Raw genomic sequence first — 16,918 nt, 5'->3', positions numbered from 1 at the left:
ATTCCTGCTCTTTGTAGCTTCGTCTGAGCTGTGGGAAACACCCAGTCCTGGTGGGAGCACAAGGAGCACCTGCACCCAGACACCTGCACAGGTAACTCTGATGGCATTAAACAAACATGGTGCTGTTAGGTTTTGTTTTGGTTAAGATCAGCAAAGGTGAAAAGTCTTTTGCTGACAGTGTAATGTAACTGAAATCATTTATTACGCTGACCCTGTCCCGTGGCAGGAGCACAGTAACTCTGAGTGTAGATGTACCTTTTAGTCACTGCTCTGCAGAAAGAGGGGTTGCTTTAGAATCTGTTCTAGAATACTTACTGAATTCAGAGGGGCAAGGCACTCCTTGTTCAAATGAGGGTATTCAATTAAAGCCTGTTCTTGTAAAGCCAGGCTGAAGGGGTGGCCCAGGCAGGTGAAAGTGCAGGCCCCTCTCAGCCTGGACACACTCAAAGAGCAGCAGCAGGTTTTAGTTGTGGCTCTTTGCCCAGTCCTGAAGAGCACAAGGCCAGCTGGACATCCAGCATTACCTGATGGAGGACTGGGGGCAGCAGCCAGAAAAGGGACGCAGCCCTCATCCTTCACTTGTGAAGATTCATAGAGAGGAACAAGACACCACTTGCTCCCCCCTCACACAACATGGTTCCAGGACAGACAGACAATGACCCAGAGAGTTAAACTTGGCTTTATTTCATGGTTACACATAGTCTCCAGCATTTTTTCCCCATTAAACGTTGCCTAGGGTCTATAGTATCTGGGAACAGAACTACATGGCTGCAGCAGGAAAGCAAAGCAAGAACCCCACGATAAAAGAGCACCTTTGGATTGCAGCATTCAAACTTTCCCTGTGATTCTCTGTGCTGTGTTGCTCAGACAACTGCTGTATCATGAACACCAAATCAGTTTGAAAGAATTTCTGTGGTCCTGCAAGGAGCAGAAATTGTAAGTGGCAGGTTGGTCTGATAAGGAAATTTAGTCCATGAATGAAAATAGCTCAAAGTTCTTCTATATAAAAATATGCCAAGTTGTTGAAAATTTGAAGCACAGCAAATAAATACTTACAGCTGGTTTGGGGCTGAGAACACATCACCTCTGAGGTCAGAAACATTCTCTAAAATGAGCCTTTGCCCAGCCTTCACTGAACTGGGTCCTGCTGGCATTTGCCAGGTCAGAAGCTGGGTTTGCTGTAAGTTTTGTCCTTTGTGTCCGAGCTTCCCAGACAGAGGCAGGTGTAAGGTAAGGAGCAGGTCCCAGTGAGGTATTTTTGAAGTTTCCATGCAGCCCATGACTCTGCACTGAAAGCAGCCGTGGGAGGGGTGGGACTGACATCGGGGTCATTCCCACTCTCAGCATGTGGACACAGAACATGGCTACAAGGAGGAAAAGGTTTCAGGTGTCTTCCTTTTGTCTCCTAGACTGCCTCAGGACTGGCTGAAGAACAGGAGTTAGTCAAGAACAGCTGAAGTCCACAGAGGGATGGCATCCCATTCTGCCGAGGGAAAAGTGAGTCCTTAATGTTTTCTCAGCCTTCCTCACTATCAGACTGAACCTTTTTTTGGATGCAGAAGAGCAGAAAGTAAAGCAGTTTCAGTGGTTGTGAACTCCTTGGAGCTCAGAGGTTTCTTTCATTCCTAAAAGAAACAAGCAACTTGTTAGAAGAAATACATAAACCTGTTTCTGTTATGAAACAAAACTACCTCCTGTAAAGCATCTCATTTAATTACCTACTTGTTTTCTCTTGTGAAGGGTCCAAGGGGACCAGTGAGCCTTTCCTCTGTACCAAACACTTCACTTTTTAATTTCTCTATTGATGTTTAATTGCTTGACATTTCACTAGGTTGCAATGCACCTGGGTGAGTTTTAGGGCTCAGTAATAAAACTCTGCTCTTTGCCAGTGACCTGCACTTTCTACTTTCCTAATCCTGCTGCAGGCAAGGTCCCCTTGGGGAGCAGGCCAGATGTGCTACCTGCATCTGCTCAGGCTGTCACAAAACTGTCTCCTGGCTGTGTCGCCCCCTTGGTTGTGTCCAGGTGCTGCTGTGACCTTGTGCCTGCAGCCAACACCACCCCTGCCTGGCCACCCTGCTATTTCTCCAGCCTTTTCCTTGTAGCCAAACTTGGCACCACAAGCCACTGCCTGTAACAGAAATAGCTTCTGCAGCCCTGTTTTCTATTTTTATTCTGAATCACTCCTTAAAATGTCACCACTCTTCTGCATTCCTGGGTTAGTCACTGCCATAGCTCAAGGTGAGTTTCAGGGATGTGCTGCTTCGTATGTTTTAGTAATAGCTTGGAGTCATTAATGCTCCTAATGCAGAGGGAGCACAGCCCTCCCAAATCCCTCCTCACCTGAGAGCACAGCAGGACACAGTCCCTGCCTCCCTGCCCAGTACAGCAACACCCCAGGGCCGGTGTTAGGGCAACGCTGCTGCTTTTGTTCAGGGCAATTACGTGCCAGAGAAAACAACAAAAGGTTTTATTTGTACCACACCCACCAATTACTGCCTGCTCGCAAGAGCCAGGACACTTCCCTGGCTGCAGTCAGTCACTTTGCTTTTTGCAGCGAGTTAAATTACCACGAGGGCATCCCTGAGCTCTCAGTTTGGGAAATACTTGCTTTGAAGTTAAATTGAACGCTTAGGGAGTGCAGAGGGAACAGTCCATCTCCAGGTAAACTCACATGTTTCCAGATCTCTCCAGTCCTCTCAATTACAATCGTTTGTGATTTATTGACAGGTGATGTGACCTTGTAGTCATCAGACAGGAGACCCAGAATAGGATACTGATTCCTATACCTGCAGAGAGTTGAACAGGTTGCTTAACAGAGCCTAAATAAAGGAAATCCCAAAGGATGTGTTTTTAAGAAAGGTGAATAACACATTACTTTTTAGTGATGATGGCTGTCACCCCAGGGGACTGACTGCCGGATAATTTCTCGTGCTTCAGTCTGAAGAGCTCCTGAGAAAACCAAAAGCAAACATTGATTTGAAGTAATGTTTTCTGAAGTATCAATTCAATAAAGTCACAACAAAATATTTGCAAAACTTCATCTCAAAGAACAGTCTGAAAATCTGTTCTTCCAGAAGGCTGGCAGAGGAACAGCATTCAGTTAAAACAAATCCTAGCCCCTATTCCTGAGCCAGGAGAGGACAAAGGACTTCCTGGTAAGGTTTCACCTGCACAGTACATAGAAGTTTAAACACAAAAACCCTTAGAAGAGAAATAACTTGAATTATTTTACCTCTTGCTGTTGTTTAATAAAAGCCTCTTTGTCCTCCAGCAGCGATGTCAGTTCGTGCAGCCTCATTTGCAAGTCACTGTTGCTCCCCTCTCTCCTGGTTATGTCCTGCTGGAACTGGCACAGCTGAGACTGCAGAACAAGGCAGGAGCTCTCAGGTGTGGGGGGCTCTGGGCAGGGCCCCTCAGCACCCACCCGGGCTCCGGGGCTGGCATTTCATTAACACCATCAACAGTGAGACCCAGGCATTTTCAGATCAGGAAGCTGAGCCACACAGTAAATTCAGAAAGTGCTAATTGGACTGAATTCTACCCAGTATTAATTTAATTCTTTTATAACTCTGTAAAGCTAAACCAACACTAAACCAGTTGAATTGGCTTCCAGACACTTTTATTACTGATTTCTATGAGAGACATTTCCTACATACAGCTGTCACTGAGATTTATTTTTGTTTCCTATTGAGCATCTTTTGACTAATTTCTTATGTTACCAGGACACGTGAAATATCCCTTTAGGACAGCCTGCTAATCAGATTGATCCCTAGTTTCTTCATGTGAAGAACTGTTGGGGTGTTTTTAAAATCACAGTTTTCTGTTCTACTGTAAAGGTTTTGAGCCATCACCACTGTCTATGAGTTAAGTAACTGCAGAACCCAAAGACACCCAAAAAGTGCTTGCGGTAGATCTCTGCTGTTGTAACTGCAAGAGCAGCTGTCCCTGCACACAGCCAGTGCCAGCAGCGCCCCTTACCCTGAGGCTGCGGATCTCCCTGTCCTTGTCCTCCCTCAGGTTGTTGATCATCTCCACGTAGCGGCTGGAGAGCTCGTCCGTCGTGGTCTGCAGGGTTGGGCTGGAGCAGCTCTGCAGCAAAGAACCAGTTTTTATTTTACAAAGAGTTTTCATCATTAGTTTTCCTGCACTGATCCCTTCAAGTCTGGGACCCAGACTGCACCCAGCCAGGTGAGCCCTCACCTGCAGCTTGAGGCTCTGGATCTCCTGCTCCAGGGCCCTCTTGCTGTACTCCAGCTCCTTCAGCTGGCAGTCCTTGTCCCCCTCACTGAGCCGCAGGGACAGGAGCTGTTCCTCCAGGGAGCGGCATTTGGCAGTGCTGTCCCTGAGCCCTTGCTGGAAAGTACAGGGGGAATGAGCACATGGAATTCCCCAGGGGAGCAACAGCATCATACACACAGCAGGCAGCAGTTACTCAGAGTACCCAAAAGTCAGCAAACTGCCCCTCTTTTGGCTGCCTGGAATGACACTGAAAAGGTCTAGATTCACCTGCTGCTGACGATTGTTCTCCCTCAGAGAAGCCAACATTGTTTCATATTCTTTTACTTGAGAATCCTTAAAAGCCAAATCCTTCTTCAGCAAGACATTGTCTGTTTCCAGCTTCTGCAGGACAAAAGTCAAAAGCTCACAGTCAAAAGCTGCAATTTTTCAGTAAACTCTTCCCATAAAGTACAACACATGCAGTTTTTAGTAAAGGGATGTTTTACAATCAACAGAATGCTCAACTTTCTTGAAAGTCTGGGGTTGAGGTACACAGCACACACTGTAGTGCCTGTGGCTTTGTGCTGGGTGGTGAGTGCCGGGATCCCGGACACTGCCCTTCCAGTCTGTCCCAGAAACAATTTAAATAGAAGGCAACAAAAAAAACCCCAAACAAACAAAACCCACCACAAAACTAAGCCTACTGCACAGACTCCTTGTTCTGGGCTCAAGTTCAAACTCCTTCTCCCTCAACTTTGCCTTTTCCAGGACAATGCTGTGAGATTCCCAGCAGTGCCAGCACTTGGGCTGGTGTGAGAAACACTGCTGCTTCCCCAACAGGAATGATCTGCTGCCTGCATCCACAGCCACAGAGCTGGGATGGCTGAAGCCCAGAGAACCCCTGGAGCTGCCCAAGCCACCCGTGGCCATCCAGGCCCCCCGAGGCACTGACAGAGCAGCCACTGCCATCAGCACAGCCACAGCCTGCAATGCCAGCCCTGGGCTCCTGCTGCCAGCTGGGAACAGCTGGATGAGCCGTGGGCAGTGAGGAACAGGACTCACCCCCAGGTCATCCTGCAAATGGCAGAGCTCCTCACGCAGATTCTTGAACGTGGAAAGCACAAGTCTCAGGGATTTGTCCGATGTCACTCTCATCTGGGAGGGGAGAAATTGAAAGGGTAATTGGGATTAATTAGGCAGCTTTGTTTACAATATGCCTGACAAGAGGTAGAACAGAAACTGCTTTACAGCTGACATAACTTCTAAAACCATTGCACATCCTTTGAAGTGCCCACAGTTTCTACAAGAAACATTTTCATTGCACTTCATTGCATTTTCATTGTTCTGCAAATGCCACTGTTCAATTTCTGCTTGTAACACAGGAAAACGTTGTTAACGTGGAAGGAACAACAGAGTAAGGAACTGCGCCTTTGTACACCAATAAAGTGAAAAATAAATTGTTAATATTGCACAATTACTGTGTGAGCTTTCAAAGCTTTGTGTTTACACTGATTTTTAGAAATTGCTGCCCTGCCTGAAAAGGGGAATGAGTCATGTTTGAGATCTGGCAAAGCTTTGGGCTCAAGGGTGAGGGAACTTAATTAACATTTTTAAAAATGTAAATTGAAAAAGCTCATACAGCCAACTCCTCCCTTTAAAAGGAAAAAGATCCCAAAGATGAAAGGAATCACCTGGATGAAAGAGAAAACCAGAAGTGACCACAGCCCAACACTTTTCTCCTTTGGAATGTTAATTTCAATGTCTCTAATAGCCATGTATTGATTCAGGTGAAAGCATAAATTGCTGCATTTCATGATACATTTATAATATTTAAAAGAAGAAGAATAGACTTTGAAAGGACACAAAATAACTCCTCAAGTTGTGACTCTCCTGGAAGGGCTGAATATTCTGTGCAAAAACTGTGGTTTTTTACTGTCTGGACAAAAGTGAAATCCTCCTGCATGTTCCCTTAACTTGGAAGAATGAGCTCTCTATCCGTATGGGGATTGGCCCTTGCCCAGTTTTTTATCCCCACTGGTGCTGTGGTGTGACTGAGCCTTCATTCCTAGTGTAACTCAACTTTTTGTTTGTTCTATAATTAAAGTGGAATTTCACTTTTGCTGTATGGTTTTGTTGGTTTTGTTGTGTAATACACTACAGGGTAGTTTGAAAGAAGGAATTGAGTCAAATGGTTGAAATTTAGACTATAAAAGTGTACGGAAAACCCCACTCAGCAATCGCTTCATGCTAGAGGTTGCTAAAGCCCAGAGGTGCCATGTGCTTTTCCTGTGGAATTCTCTGTGTCCTTAGAGGAGCCTCTGGGCATTCCCAACTTGGGATCCTGGGCTGTGCAAACCCTTCCCTCCCAGCTCTGTCCCAGTGGCCAAGGGGTCTGGGAACACTCGGGGTGTATCCTGAAAACACCTGGTTCCCCAAAAACCATTTTGGCTGCATTTTTTAATCACAGCTGTGTGGGTGTAAAACCAGCTGGACACATAGACAACAGGAAATGCCTGTTCCAGCTTTTTCACCTGGAGCTGAACCAGCCTCCTGGGACAGTGTGCCAGCGTGAGGCCATGGAATATTTGGGGGTTGATGTCCATCTTCCTTGTAAGAGAAGCACAGAATAAGTCCAGGTGGAAGGGACTGGGGAGGTCAGAGCAGGGCAGCTGCAAACTCAGTCCAGGCTGCTCCTTCACAACTCCATTCCAATGGACTTTTTTTTTTTACCAGGAAGTAATTCCAAGGTGCAGCTCCCTGGTAGGATCACCCTCCCCCTACCTGAGGGAGCCCAGATCAGGACGCTGCTGCTGAGGCTGCCCTGGATCCTGCTCTGACACTCCTGCCTGGCAAAGGCAGCTCTGAGTGCTGAGCTGTGCTTTTGGCATCTGGCAACAAACAGAACCATTGCTGCTGTGGTTCAGGTGTAAAGGGTTTTGTCCTCCTGTCTGGTTCTCCAGCTCCCTCCCCACCCCTCCCTGCCTGCTCCGTGCCCAGCCATGGGGTTGGGCTGTGTGCACATGGGATTCAGGCTCTGCTTCTGTTTTTAGCACCTCCTATTTGTGTTTGGCTTTTAAAGTAAAGCCTTAATACACAAAACAGAAAGATGAAAGGTCTCTGTTCTCTCAGTGGTCTAAAGCCAAGAGTTTCCAGTGAAACTGCAGGAAAGCCCCAGTAAAGCTCAGTTTAAAAGACACAAGTGGACTGTGGGTCCAGCTGGCACTTCCCTTAACACCACCATTCCACCCCCTTTACTGTAGAAACAGTGGAATGAGGGAATGCAGAGTGAAGTGTGTGATGTACCAAGTCCCATCTCCTTGTGAGCCAACTCCTACTGCACCCAGTTCCTACAGGCTGCCACGCTCCCATACCTGGAGGAGATAACGAATCTGCTGCTTTGTTGCCTCAGACAGTCCTTTGGGAATTAATTCCTCAATATCTTCAGTCTAAGCAAAGAAGGGAGGAAAGGGGAGACATCTTGATCAAGAATTTTGCCTGGTAGATAGCAATGTGGTTTCTTCATTAATTACACAGCTCTGCTATGAAAAACATCCTCAGTACAAGGCAAATAAGAACAAAAATAGATCAAAGTCTATCCAGAAAACTTCCAAAGTCTTTTATATGTGAGGCATGTACAAAGTGAGATGAAGTGATACATGAAGCATATATTCAAATCCTTAAATTTAAAATTTATTTTAAAAGCAGTATTCAAACCAATCCTCTCTCAGGGATTAACAGCTGATGCTACAACTCCCAGCAGTTCATGGTGGGGAAATGCCTTGTGTTTCTGACCAGTGAATGGGCTGCCAGTAAACCCCAGATGACCAACAGGAGATGCTGCCAGGATTCAGTGGCATTTGCTTCCTTCAAGTGAGCCCTGAACAGGTATTTCTGCCCCATTCACACTGAATGCCTTCAAAGGTGCAGCACCTGCTGCTCAGCAGCACTCACAGGCCAGGGAGTGATGGAGCCCTTGCAAAAAAAACATTCTGAAAATACAGGTACCTGTGCAAGTCATTTTCCAGTGAAACCGTTATTGGCAGGAGAGACATATTGGCAGGAGAGACTTCCAAAATTTGACTCTCATACTGGAATAATGCGAATTCTTCAAGTTTCCTTTCAGTATTATCACATTTATACCTGCCTGGCAGTAGGTTTCAGGCTCTGAATGTTTTTTGCCAAGCAGGAGCCATTAACTAACAAAGACCAGCCTCCTTCATTGCAACTGGCTTGGCTAATTTGCTTGAACCCCCCCACCAGTGTCAGGGGACAGCCTGGGCCTTACCTGGCATGTTAACTCGATGTCGTGGTTCCTGTAAAACACAAAATCCAAGGATCTGTTAACACAAAGCTGCTTGAGAACTTTCAAGATTCAGGCCCACATTCACCACTAAAAGATTGATGGACAATACAGAGCAAGGAAGGGCCTTTATCAGCTCAAGAGTCATTACCTTCCCTCTGTGGTGCCAGGCAGTGACTGTTAAACACCACTCCAGCAAGGAATTCCCGGGGAGACCGGAGTCCTACAGCAGCACAGCTAACACAGGCTGACAGTCCCCAGTTCTTTGGGCAGTTATCCAAATTATGGTCAGTTAACCCAATTACTCCCTTAATTGCCTGGATAATGGTTTGCCCACAACTCTGCTGCAATACCCTGCCCCAAGTGTTGACTTGGCACTGTCAGGGTTTTTGTGGTGGTTAAATTCCCTTTTTCCCTCTGCTACAGGACCACTTTCCTTATTCAGTAACCCTTGAAAGCACCAGACGAGACCAGGAGTGAGGGGGAAGAATGAGGGCGATTGGGAGGGAAGGGGGAAGGTTGTGCAGGCTCTGAATCTCACTTCTTCCCACAGATGGTCTGCAGAAAACATGCTTAATGTTCATTTGGGTGTAGAGACTGAGCTTTATGCCTGGTGGCTGTCCTCTAATCCATTAACACATGTTGAAACAACATTTCAATGGGACAGAGGAACTTTGGACATTTGGGTTGTTTCTTCAGGACACAGCAATTGTATCATGAAATATATGTCAGCATGTGCTGTAAGTACTTGTTTGCTCAAGTGTACCAACACGTGTGAGACACAATTCGTAAGCATCAAATTCAATAAATTTCCTTGGCTCACAGCATTTTTATGTCCTCAGTTACTTGCAAATCAGATGAATGTGTAAAACATCCAGTCAATTCTAGCTGTCAGGAAGAAAAGAAAGAGTACAACTAATCCACAAGCACCACCATCCCTGTCAGCTGTGCAGTGCTGGATGTCTGGGACACAGGCATGACAGATCCAGTGGCAATACCTTGTGCCAATCTTCTCCACGTGCTGCAGCAAACAGCTGTACAGGTCAGTGCTCTTGCGGTGCAGCTCGGCCAGCAGCTCCCCGAAGAAGCGACAGTCCAGCTGCTCGGGGTTGTCCTGGGGGCAGCTCACCTGGCAGGAGACAGGCAGGAGATCAGAACAGGATCCCTTCTTCGGGAGGAAAGCTGAACATGAGAATGCTACAGGTAGAATGGACTTGGGTCTGGCTGCTCTTAGACATTTGCAATTTGTTTACACTTTCCTTGGTGGTGAGTCTTCCATGTCTGCTGGCTTTCAACAAACTGTACAGAGAGGAATTACTTCCTTTAGAACAACAGGCACTAAGTCCTGCTTCCAGAGCAGTGCCATCATTTGTCATCAGCTCTATAGGAACATCAGCCCAAGCTGAGTGTCCCAAGCTGCTTGATGGGAGTGTCAGACTCTGGAAGGTTCTGCACAGGTCTGACACTGAGGTCCCCAGGGTGTTTGTCACCCAAACACCAACTGGGTGCACAGGAGGGACCTGCTGCACTCCCTCTCCAGCTGCACTAACAGGCTACAGCTATACCAGGAAGTTCCTTTTGTGCTTCCAGTGAATCTGTGTCAACAACTTTTGCATCAAATTGAAATATATTTGAAGCCCTGGTTGATCAGCCTAGGAGGAGAGGAATCCTGAGCTGATGTTTGTCGAGGTTATAAAGCAAAGTGTGTTTTCTCCCAAACTCGAGGCAGAGCTGTGCATCCCTCAGTCTGTGTGTACAGACTGACAGGTGGAACCTGACTGAGTTGATGGGTAAAGAAAAACAAAACCAAACAACCCAGCGAGACTGAGCACAGTTAAACACCATGGGCTGATCTCAGTCAGTGCACACCTGAGCACAGGTCTGTGACAACGAGAAATACAACACCTCAAAGAGCCATTTCCCCCCTCAACAGCACATGACAAAACCTCGAACAGTTCCAGACAGACATACCGACCCTGCTTAGTTCCAGGGCTGTGGTGCTGAGAGTTCCAACAAAACCTGCACAAACATAAAACCCTTCCTTCCCAGAGTTTTCTCCCTGCCTAAGAACAAAGCAAGAAGCTCTCACCAGCTCGGGGGCCGTGCTCCTCCTCACGGCGTGTCCCCGGCTCTCGTCGCTGCCCGGGCACAGCTCGCAGGCGCTGCCCGTCTGTGTCTGCTGGCACTGCTGGGTCACCGGCACCGGCAGGGCGGGCGGGCCCTGCGGGCACTGCTCCGCCTGGCACACCTGGAACTGCCTCTCCTGCGGACACAACCGGACTTGTTAGTGCTGGACACGTCTGGATGGGGTGGGAGATGAACCTCAATAGCGAATGAAATGTGTCTGTGACTGGCAAGGCTGGTGGTGGTTTCAGATGTTTTAATAATCCAAATAATTTTTTTTTTTTTTTATTCCTACCTGAAAGCGAGTTTGCCTCACACTTTTATGCTCCAGGGTCATAATTCACCATTTTCCTCCAATTTTAGAAGCTGCCAGTGAAAAGCACAGGAGAGACACCTTTCCCAAGGTGGATGTCCCATTACACATGAAAATTTCCTTCAAAACTACACTCCTGATTTGACCTAAATCTAAACATACCCCACTTAACAAAAACCAGAACTATAGTTTCCAGGACTTCCATGATTTTTTATTCTTTTCTTTGCACATCATCTGCAGAAAGAAAGAAGCTATTACTTATAATTACTTTTTTTTTCCTTTTTCCGCTTCAGAGACTGGACATCACAGATAATTCACCTGTCTAAAATCCAGAGTGCCATGAATACTTTGGTTTTTTAAATGAAGTTAAAAACCCCCCAGGTAAATCACTCTGAGATATGCTAAATTTCAATTTTTTTTTTCTTGTTGGAAATACTTCAGAGCAATAAAATGGAGCAATATTTTTGCTATTGACAAAACACCAGTTTTAAGATGAAATTTCAGACAAGTTTGCCAAATATATATTGTTTCAAGAGTCAGTAAAAAAAAAAAAATTGTCTTTTTAACTTTTTTTTTCCAAAAATTTATCTTGGTTGTTCTGTTGTGAAGCTACTGCAAGAAACTAATTCACAGTCACTATTCAGATACAGACTGACAGTATTAGAGATACAAAGCAGTTTTCATTGTTAATAAGTAAATAAATTCTCAGGAAAAATATGGCAAACATTCCACCTTCTGCTCTCCTTAAATATTGTTTCATTTACTCTGAGAATGTGTCCTAGATCACAACAAGGCAGTTCTCAGATTGGCAGCTACTCCCAACAAAAACCCAGAACCAAACCAACCCAGAAACATCAATTTCCTGCTACCACCTCAATTTTCTTTTTGCAAGAGATAATACAAACACCCAGCTTACTTGCAGGGGATTTAATAGCTCATATTTTCTTATTGTCTTTTCATAGATGACATTATTTCCAGGACAGAAGTTTGCCCCTCTAAGAAAAGGGGATAATGGCTCCTGTAAAACACATAAATAAAAACATCCTTAAATCTTGTCAAACAGCAAACTCAGGATTAGTGTAATTTTGACCAAAACCAGGTAATTTAAAGACATGTGAGATGTCCTTTAGGATGTGTACATTTGAGTGCGTGTCCATTTGGAAACAAAGTGGCTGTGCTTGCATAGGGACTGTGCGAAATAAATACAGCAGAAGCAGTTAGTAGTTAATCAATATTAATGAAGACTTAGGTGCTGAGAGGTGGGAGCCTGACCGGCCATTCTGCAGTGTTTTCAATCCCTCATAATTCCATCTCTCACCCTCAGAGGTGTGAGCTGTGTGCTTTCAAAGTGTTTATCATGCCCCGTGGAGGCAGCTGGGGAAGGAGCTGAGGGAACTCCAACACAGTTTCCCTACCTGATCCGGGTTCTCGATAATGATCCTGCGAATGGTGCCCTGCAAGGAAGGGAAAAAGCTTCAGAGATTACTGCACTTCAACCTCTAACACCTTTCCTGGCAGAGCTCAGGCCTTCACAGATTCCCAAAGGAATCTGATTATGGACATTGGCAGAAAATACTTTGGGATCCACTGGCCACAATCACCTGGAGATGTTTTAAACCCAGGGCCTTCCCACCCCAAAGGAATTGGCCCATGTGCAGCATGGCAAGACACAACCCATCACTGCATTTTAAGAGTTGGGTTTTTCTCAGTCCCCTCTTTGCAGGTCTGAGGTAATTAGTCCATATTTTCTGTAAGTGCAGCAGAACAGGCACAAATCAAAGCTGGATAAGGCTTCCTGTATCCAGTCCCTGTTCCAGTCCATCTCTTTTACTTTCAGTTTTTCATGTTACACATCTAACTCAGTGGTGTAGATGGAGATACACCATCAATTCTTTTTGTTTCACTAAGGCATGAAAATTTGGATTTTGCTTAAACTCAGAAGTGGACAGAGAAGCCACCCAGCAACCCACTGGGTCACATCCAGTTCACACAACTCCACAATTGCCATCTATGGGAACGATGCCCACACAGAGCATCTGCACATTCCTGAAGGAAAAATGAGATGTACCTTTTCAAATTACAAAAATCTGTCCCTGGCAGCAGCTTTGTTTTCAAATAGATTTCTTCAGGTTTTGCCCCAGTACTGTCTACAAGCAATTGTAGATGCTGTCCTCCACCAGTTCCAACAAATCACACATTGCTTCAACTCTTCACATCCAGGCCTTTACCCTAACAAGCAGAGTTCCCATTGAATCCAATCTAAGGACTGGGCAATTTGTCAGTTTGCAGCATCCTGTTTATTCTCCCTCACAGCACAAACCTCCAATTTTCATAATGAATCATTTCTTCCCCAGACCCAGGGGGAAGTTTATGTGGCTGCAGTTCAGTCTCAGACACATTCTCAGCCAGGTGAGAGCAGCTCTGAAGTAGGTCAGGTTTCCTGACAACTGTTGGATAAGTTTAGGAAGCCTGGAGCACTTTTCCAAACTTCCCAAGGGTGAATCATAACAGCACCAGGAAAGAGAAACAAAAGTAGAAAAGAAACTGTTTTTGAAGCAGTCGAAGTAACTAAGAAATTTCAAAATTAAAAGTGCTGCAGAAACTTGGGAAGCTGCTCAGTGCTGCTCCCACCCCGCGTGCCAGTGGTGCCAGCAGGACTCTGAGTGTGGGGACACAACACCGGGAGGAGGCAGCAGAGGTGGAACCTGCAGCCCAATCCTGCATCACTGACACCTGCAGAGCTGGAACTAAAAAGTGAGATACTCAACAAAGGGATGGCCACTGGTCCTTCCTTCAGCCGAGTCTCAGAGCAGGCATAGCTTGATCCCAGTGTCCGTGCTGGAGCACAGGGAGCTGTGACACAGGAGAGCCGTGGGATGGCAGGGAGTGCTTCATTCCAGCGCAGGGACACCACATGGCCGTTGTGTAACATTAAACAACAGCTTTGGAATTCGCTGAAAGGTTGGAGAAATGTGCCAGGACTAACTCAAAGTCCAGAGAGGATAACACATCCAGGGTGTTCTCAGAGGAATAAACCCACAACTGAGGAGTCTGGAGCATTTTAAGTTGTAACAGACCTTTATAATATTCACGAGGACAGCCTCATTGTATATTCAATATTATACAGAACCTACAAATATTTTGCCTGGATAAAATTATGCTTATTTTCGAGATACCCAAACTCTTTCATTTTCAAAGAACTGCTTTACAAACACGGATTTGCCTGCCCTTTCTCCCGTTCCAGCCAAGCAGGCTGGACTGGCACAGGCTGGGAGGGAACCAAGAGGCAGAAGCACTGTGCCTGTGCCAGCCTGCGCTGCCCACACACAGCTCCCGGCTCCACACAAGGAGGTGCCACCTCCAAGGCCTCTGGAGCTGTCCCCCAGCACTGGGGAGACTGCCATGGAAAGGGATCTCGGGCTGTTTCCATTTTCCAGCATTCCCAAGGGGCATAGCTCAGGACACTCTCAGTGCAGTCACAAGATGCAGTGTTTGGAGATGCAGCATTTTCTAACTGGGAGAAGGAAGGGGAAGGTGGGATTCCAAAGGCAAAGCCCAGTGCTGTTGTGGGTTTCAGTGGCATGACTGGGTTTGGAATTTATAATAGCCTGACCAGTCAGTCTGGGTCTATTTTACAGAATCACAGAGTGTTTGGGAGGGACCTTAAAGTTCTTCCCATTCCAACCCCTGCCATAGGGTTTAGAAGGAGACTTTCCAAAGATAACACTAACACTTTCATAAATATTTTTTGCAGTCTTTAAGATTTTTAAATATTAAAATAAGCATTTGATAGATTTATCCTTACTGTGAGCCAATTTTATGTAGAAGCAATTGGTCTTCTCACTTTTATTTCAACAGGTTCCCCTTGGCTTCAGCCAACACAGAGATGAAAGTAAGAATTTCATCTATGTCAAAGGCCTTTATCCACAACACATTGTCTTGCTAATTACAAGCAATCCAGTCATCTAATCATAATTTATGAGTTCCAGTTGGTGAAATGGGGAAATGGCAGGCTGTGTTTGAGGCTGTTACAACACAGACCAGCCCTGGAGCTGGTTAATATTACACCATTTTCATGGGAGCCCTTTGCACGTCACAGAACTGAGCCCAGCCACACAAACACCTGACTCCCAAAATTTCTCTCATGGACAGAAAATCCCTACAAACCCTGTCAGAATTTTGGCCTCTGCAAACATCTTGCAAGTGTCATTCCATATATTATCTTTTCATGACCACGGTGAAGGGATTCATACACATAAACCACACTGGAAGGGAATTTATTCTCAACACTTCTCATTTAGATGAAGCAGAGCAAAATTTGCTGTGAATTACTCCAAGGACAAAACAAAGTTACATCAAGAAAGTAAAAAAAACCCTGAATCACAAAAAGTACCAGCACATGTACTCTGTGCACACACCAATTTCAAACTCTCCCTCTCTCCAGCTTATTGAAAGTGTACATAATAAACACAAGAGCACACCCCAGCCACATGACTGAAGATTAGCACTGTATCAACAGGGATGTAGATGTCTGTTATTGTTAATCCACAAAAGCTCTGCAGAAGCAAATTAAATATTGCTCAAAGACAGTCCTTTGCTTTACCAGCAGTACAGAGCTGAAACTACAGCTCGGGGCTGCCACTAACCCCAAACTCTCGTGTTACAACAAACACAGATGTGAGCTCAGTATCAGTCCATTATTCACTTTACGTGGCCCTACAGCTCAAAGGGCAACTGATCCACTCTTTGGGAATGCCCTACACCCCTCCCAGGGCTTCTCTCTGGCAACTCCCATTCAGCACCAAGCATGCCACTTCTGCCTTCTCCTAGCTGTCTTCCCTGTTACTGTTTTCTGCTTAGTAACTTCCTAATAATCTGTATTAGGCGCCTTCCTTCTCCACCACTGAAACTGCAACCCACACAGAGCCTGACTGAGCTACACCCTCTTGTTTTTAAAGTCTCGTCCAGCAAAACACTTCAGCAAGAAATTAGTTTTCATCAGCAGGACATAATGGATTCAGTGACTACAACAGATGTTGAAAATGAAACATCCTCCATAGAGCAGCGACAGCATTTGAGCCTGTAATCCTTGTTCACATACTTATCTAGGCAGAGGAAGCCTGGGACTGCAGGGTTTATGCCAATGAATATTTAACTAATTAACTGCAATTCAGACTATCATCCAGCCTAGCTGAGCAGATCACTTATCTGGGAGGTGAGAGACCTGTGTTTACACTCCTGCCCTACATCTTGCAAAAAGAGGATTAACAACCTGGATAGAGGGAATGGCTCTGCCATAACCAACTCCTACAAAGCCATGACGATCGCAGACTCAGTCAGGTTGGAAAAACCCACCAAAATCATCGAGTCCTGCCACTCCCCAGCACTGCCAAGGCCACCACTTGGCCATGTCCTTAAGTGCCACATCCACACATTTTTGAACATTTCCAGGGATGGTGACTCCACCGCTTCCCTGGGCAGTGTGCTCTGATGTTTAACCACCCATTCCATGAAGAAATCTTTTCCAATATCCAACCTAAACCTCCACTAACACAGCTTGAGGCTGTTTCCTCTTTGTCCTTGTAGTAGCCCAGCTGCTTGCTCACTTCCCAGGATTTACATAAACCATGCCGGAGAGGAAGGCAGCCCTCAAACCATGCAAATACTGCTTTCAAAGGAATTCAGGTCTTGTATTGGTCTTCATCCAGATTTTTTTTTGACAGGTAAATATAACACGGGAAAGAAAACTCAGTAAGAGTTCATCTTGAAACAAATGTACGTTGCCGTTTGAGTATAGCAGAGCAATCCTATCAATGTTAATGATATTCTGCTGTATGAGGAAAAACGTGTTGAGAATAAATTCTGATCTCCATTTCTGGTTTTGCAGTCAAATCTGTTCTTAAACTATTGGTTTCTAGTTTCAATACACCAGTTGCATTAAATTCCACCGATACTTTCAA

The 16,918-nt window shown here is 45.6% G+C and overlaps 1 protein-coding gene across 1 annotated transcript; it reads right to left on the bottom strand.

Annotated features, from left to right (window-relative positions):
* Positions 1-662: 662 nt before the first annotated feature.
* POF1B (premature ovarian failure, 1B) lies at positions 663-12,966 on the bottom strand. Its single transcript, XM_017741725.1, has 15 exons — positions 12,929-12,966; positions 12,374-12,431; positions 11,875-11,976; positions 10,611-10,784; positions 9,520-9,650; positions 8,507-8,534; positions 7,593-7,667; positions 5,284-5,376; positions 4,510-4,623; positions 4,204-4,356; positions 3,982-4,092; positions 3,236-3,364; positions 2,879-2,952; positions 2,675-2,789; positions 663-1,625 (listed from the first exon to the last, which is right to left on the bottom strand). Exons 1-15 carry the CDS (start codon positions 12,964-12,966, stop codon positions 1,620-1,622), a joined length of 1,401 nt encoding a protein of 466 aa, XP_017597214.1. The 3' UTR covers positions 663-1,619.
* Between the last annotated feature and the right edge of the window lie 3,952 nt (positions 12,967-16,918).

This window comes from Corvus brachyrhynchos, unplaced genomic scaffold (genome assembly GCF_000691975.1).
Source record: "Corvus brachyrhynchos isolate BGI_N302 unplaced genomic scaffold, ASM69197v1 scaffold220, whole genome shotgun sequence".
In the NCBI taxonomy this organism is placed as follows: Eukaryota; Metazoa; Chordata; class Aves; order Passeriformes; family Corvidae; genus Corvus; species Corvus brachyrhynchos.
The sequence above is the reverse complement of the archived record's forward strand: the minus strand, read 5'-3'. Positions and strand labels throughout refer to the sequence as shown.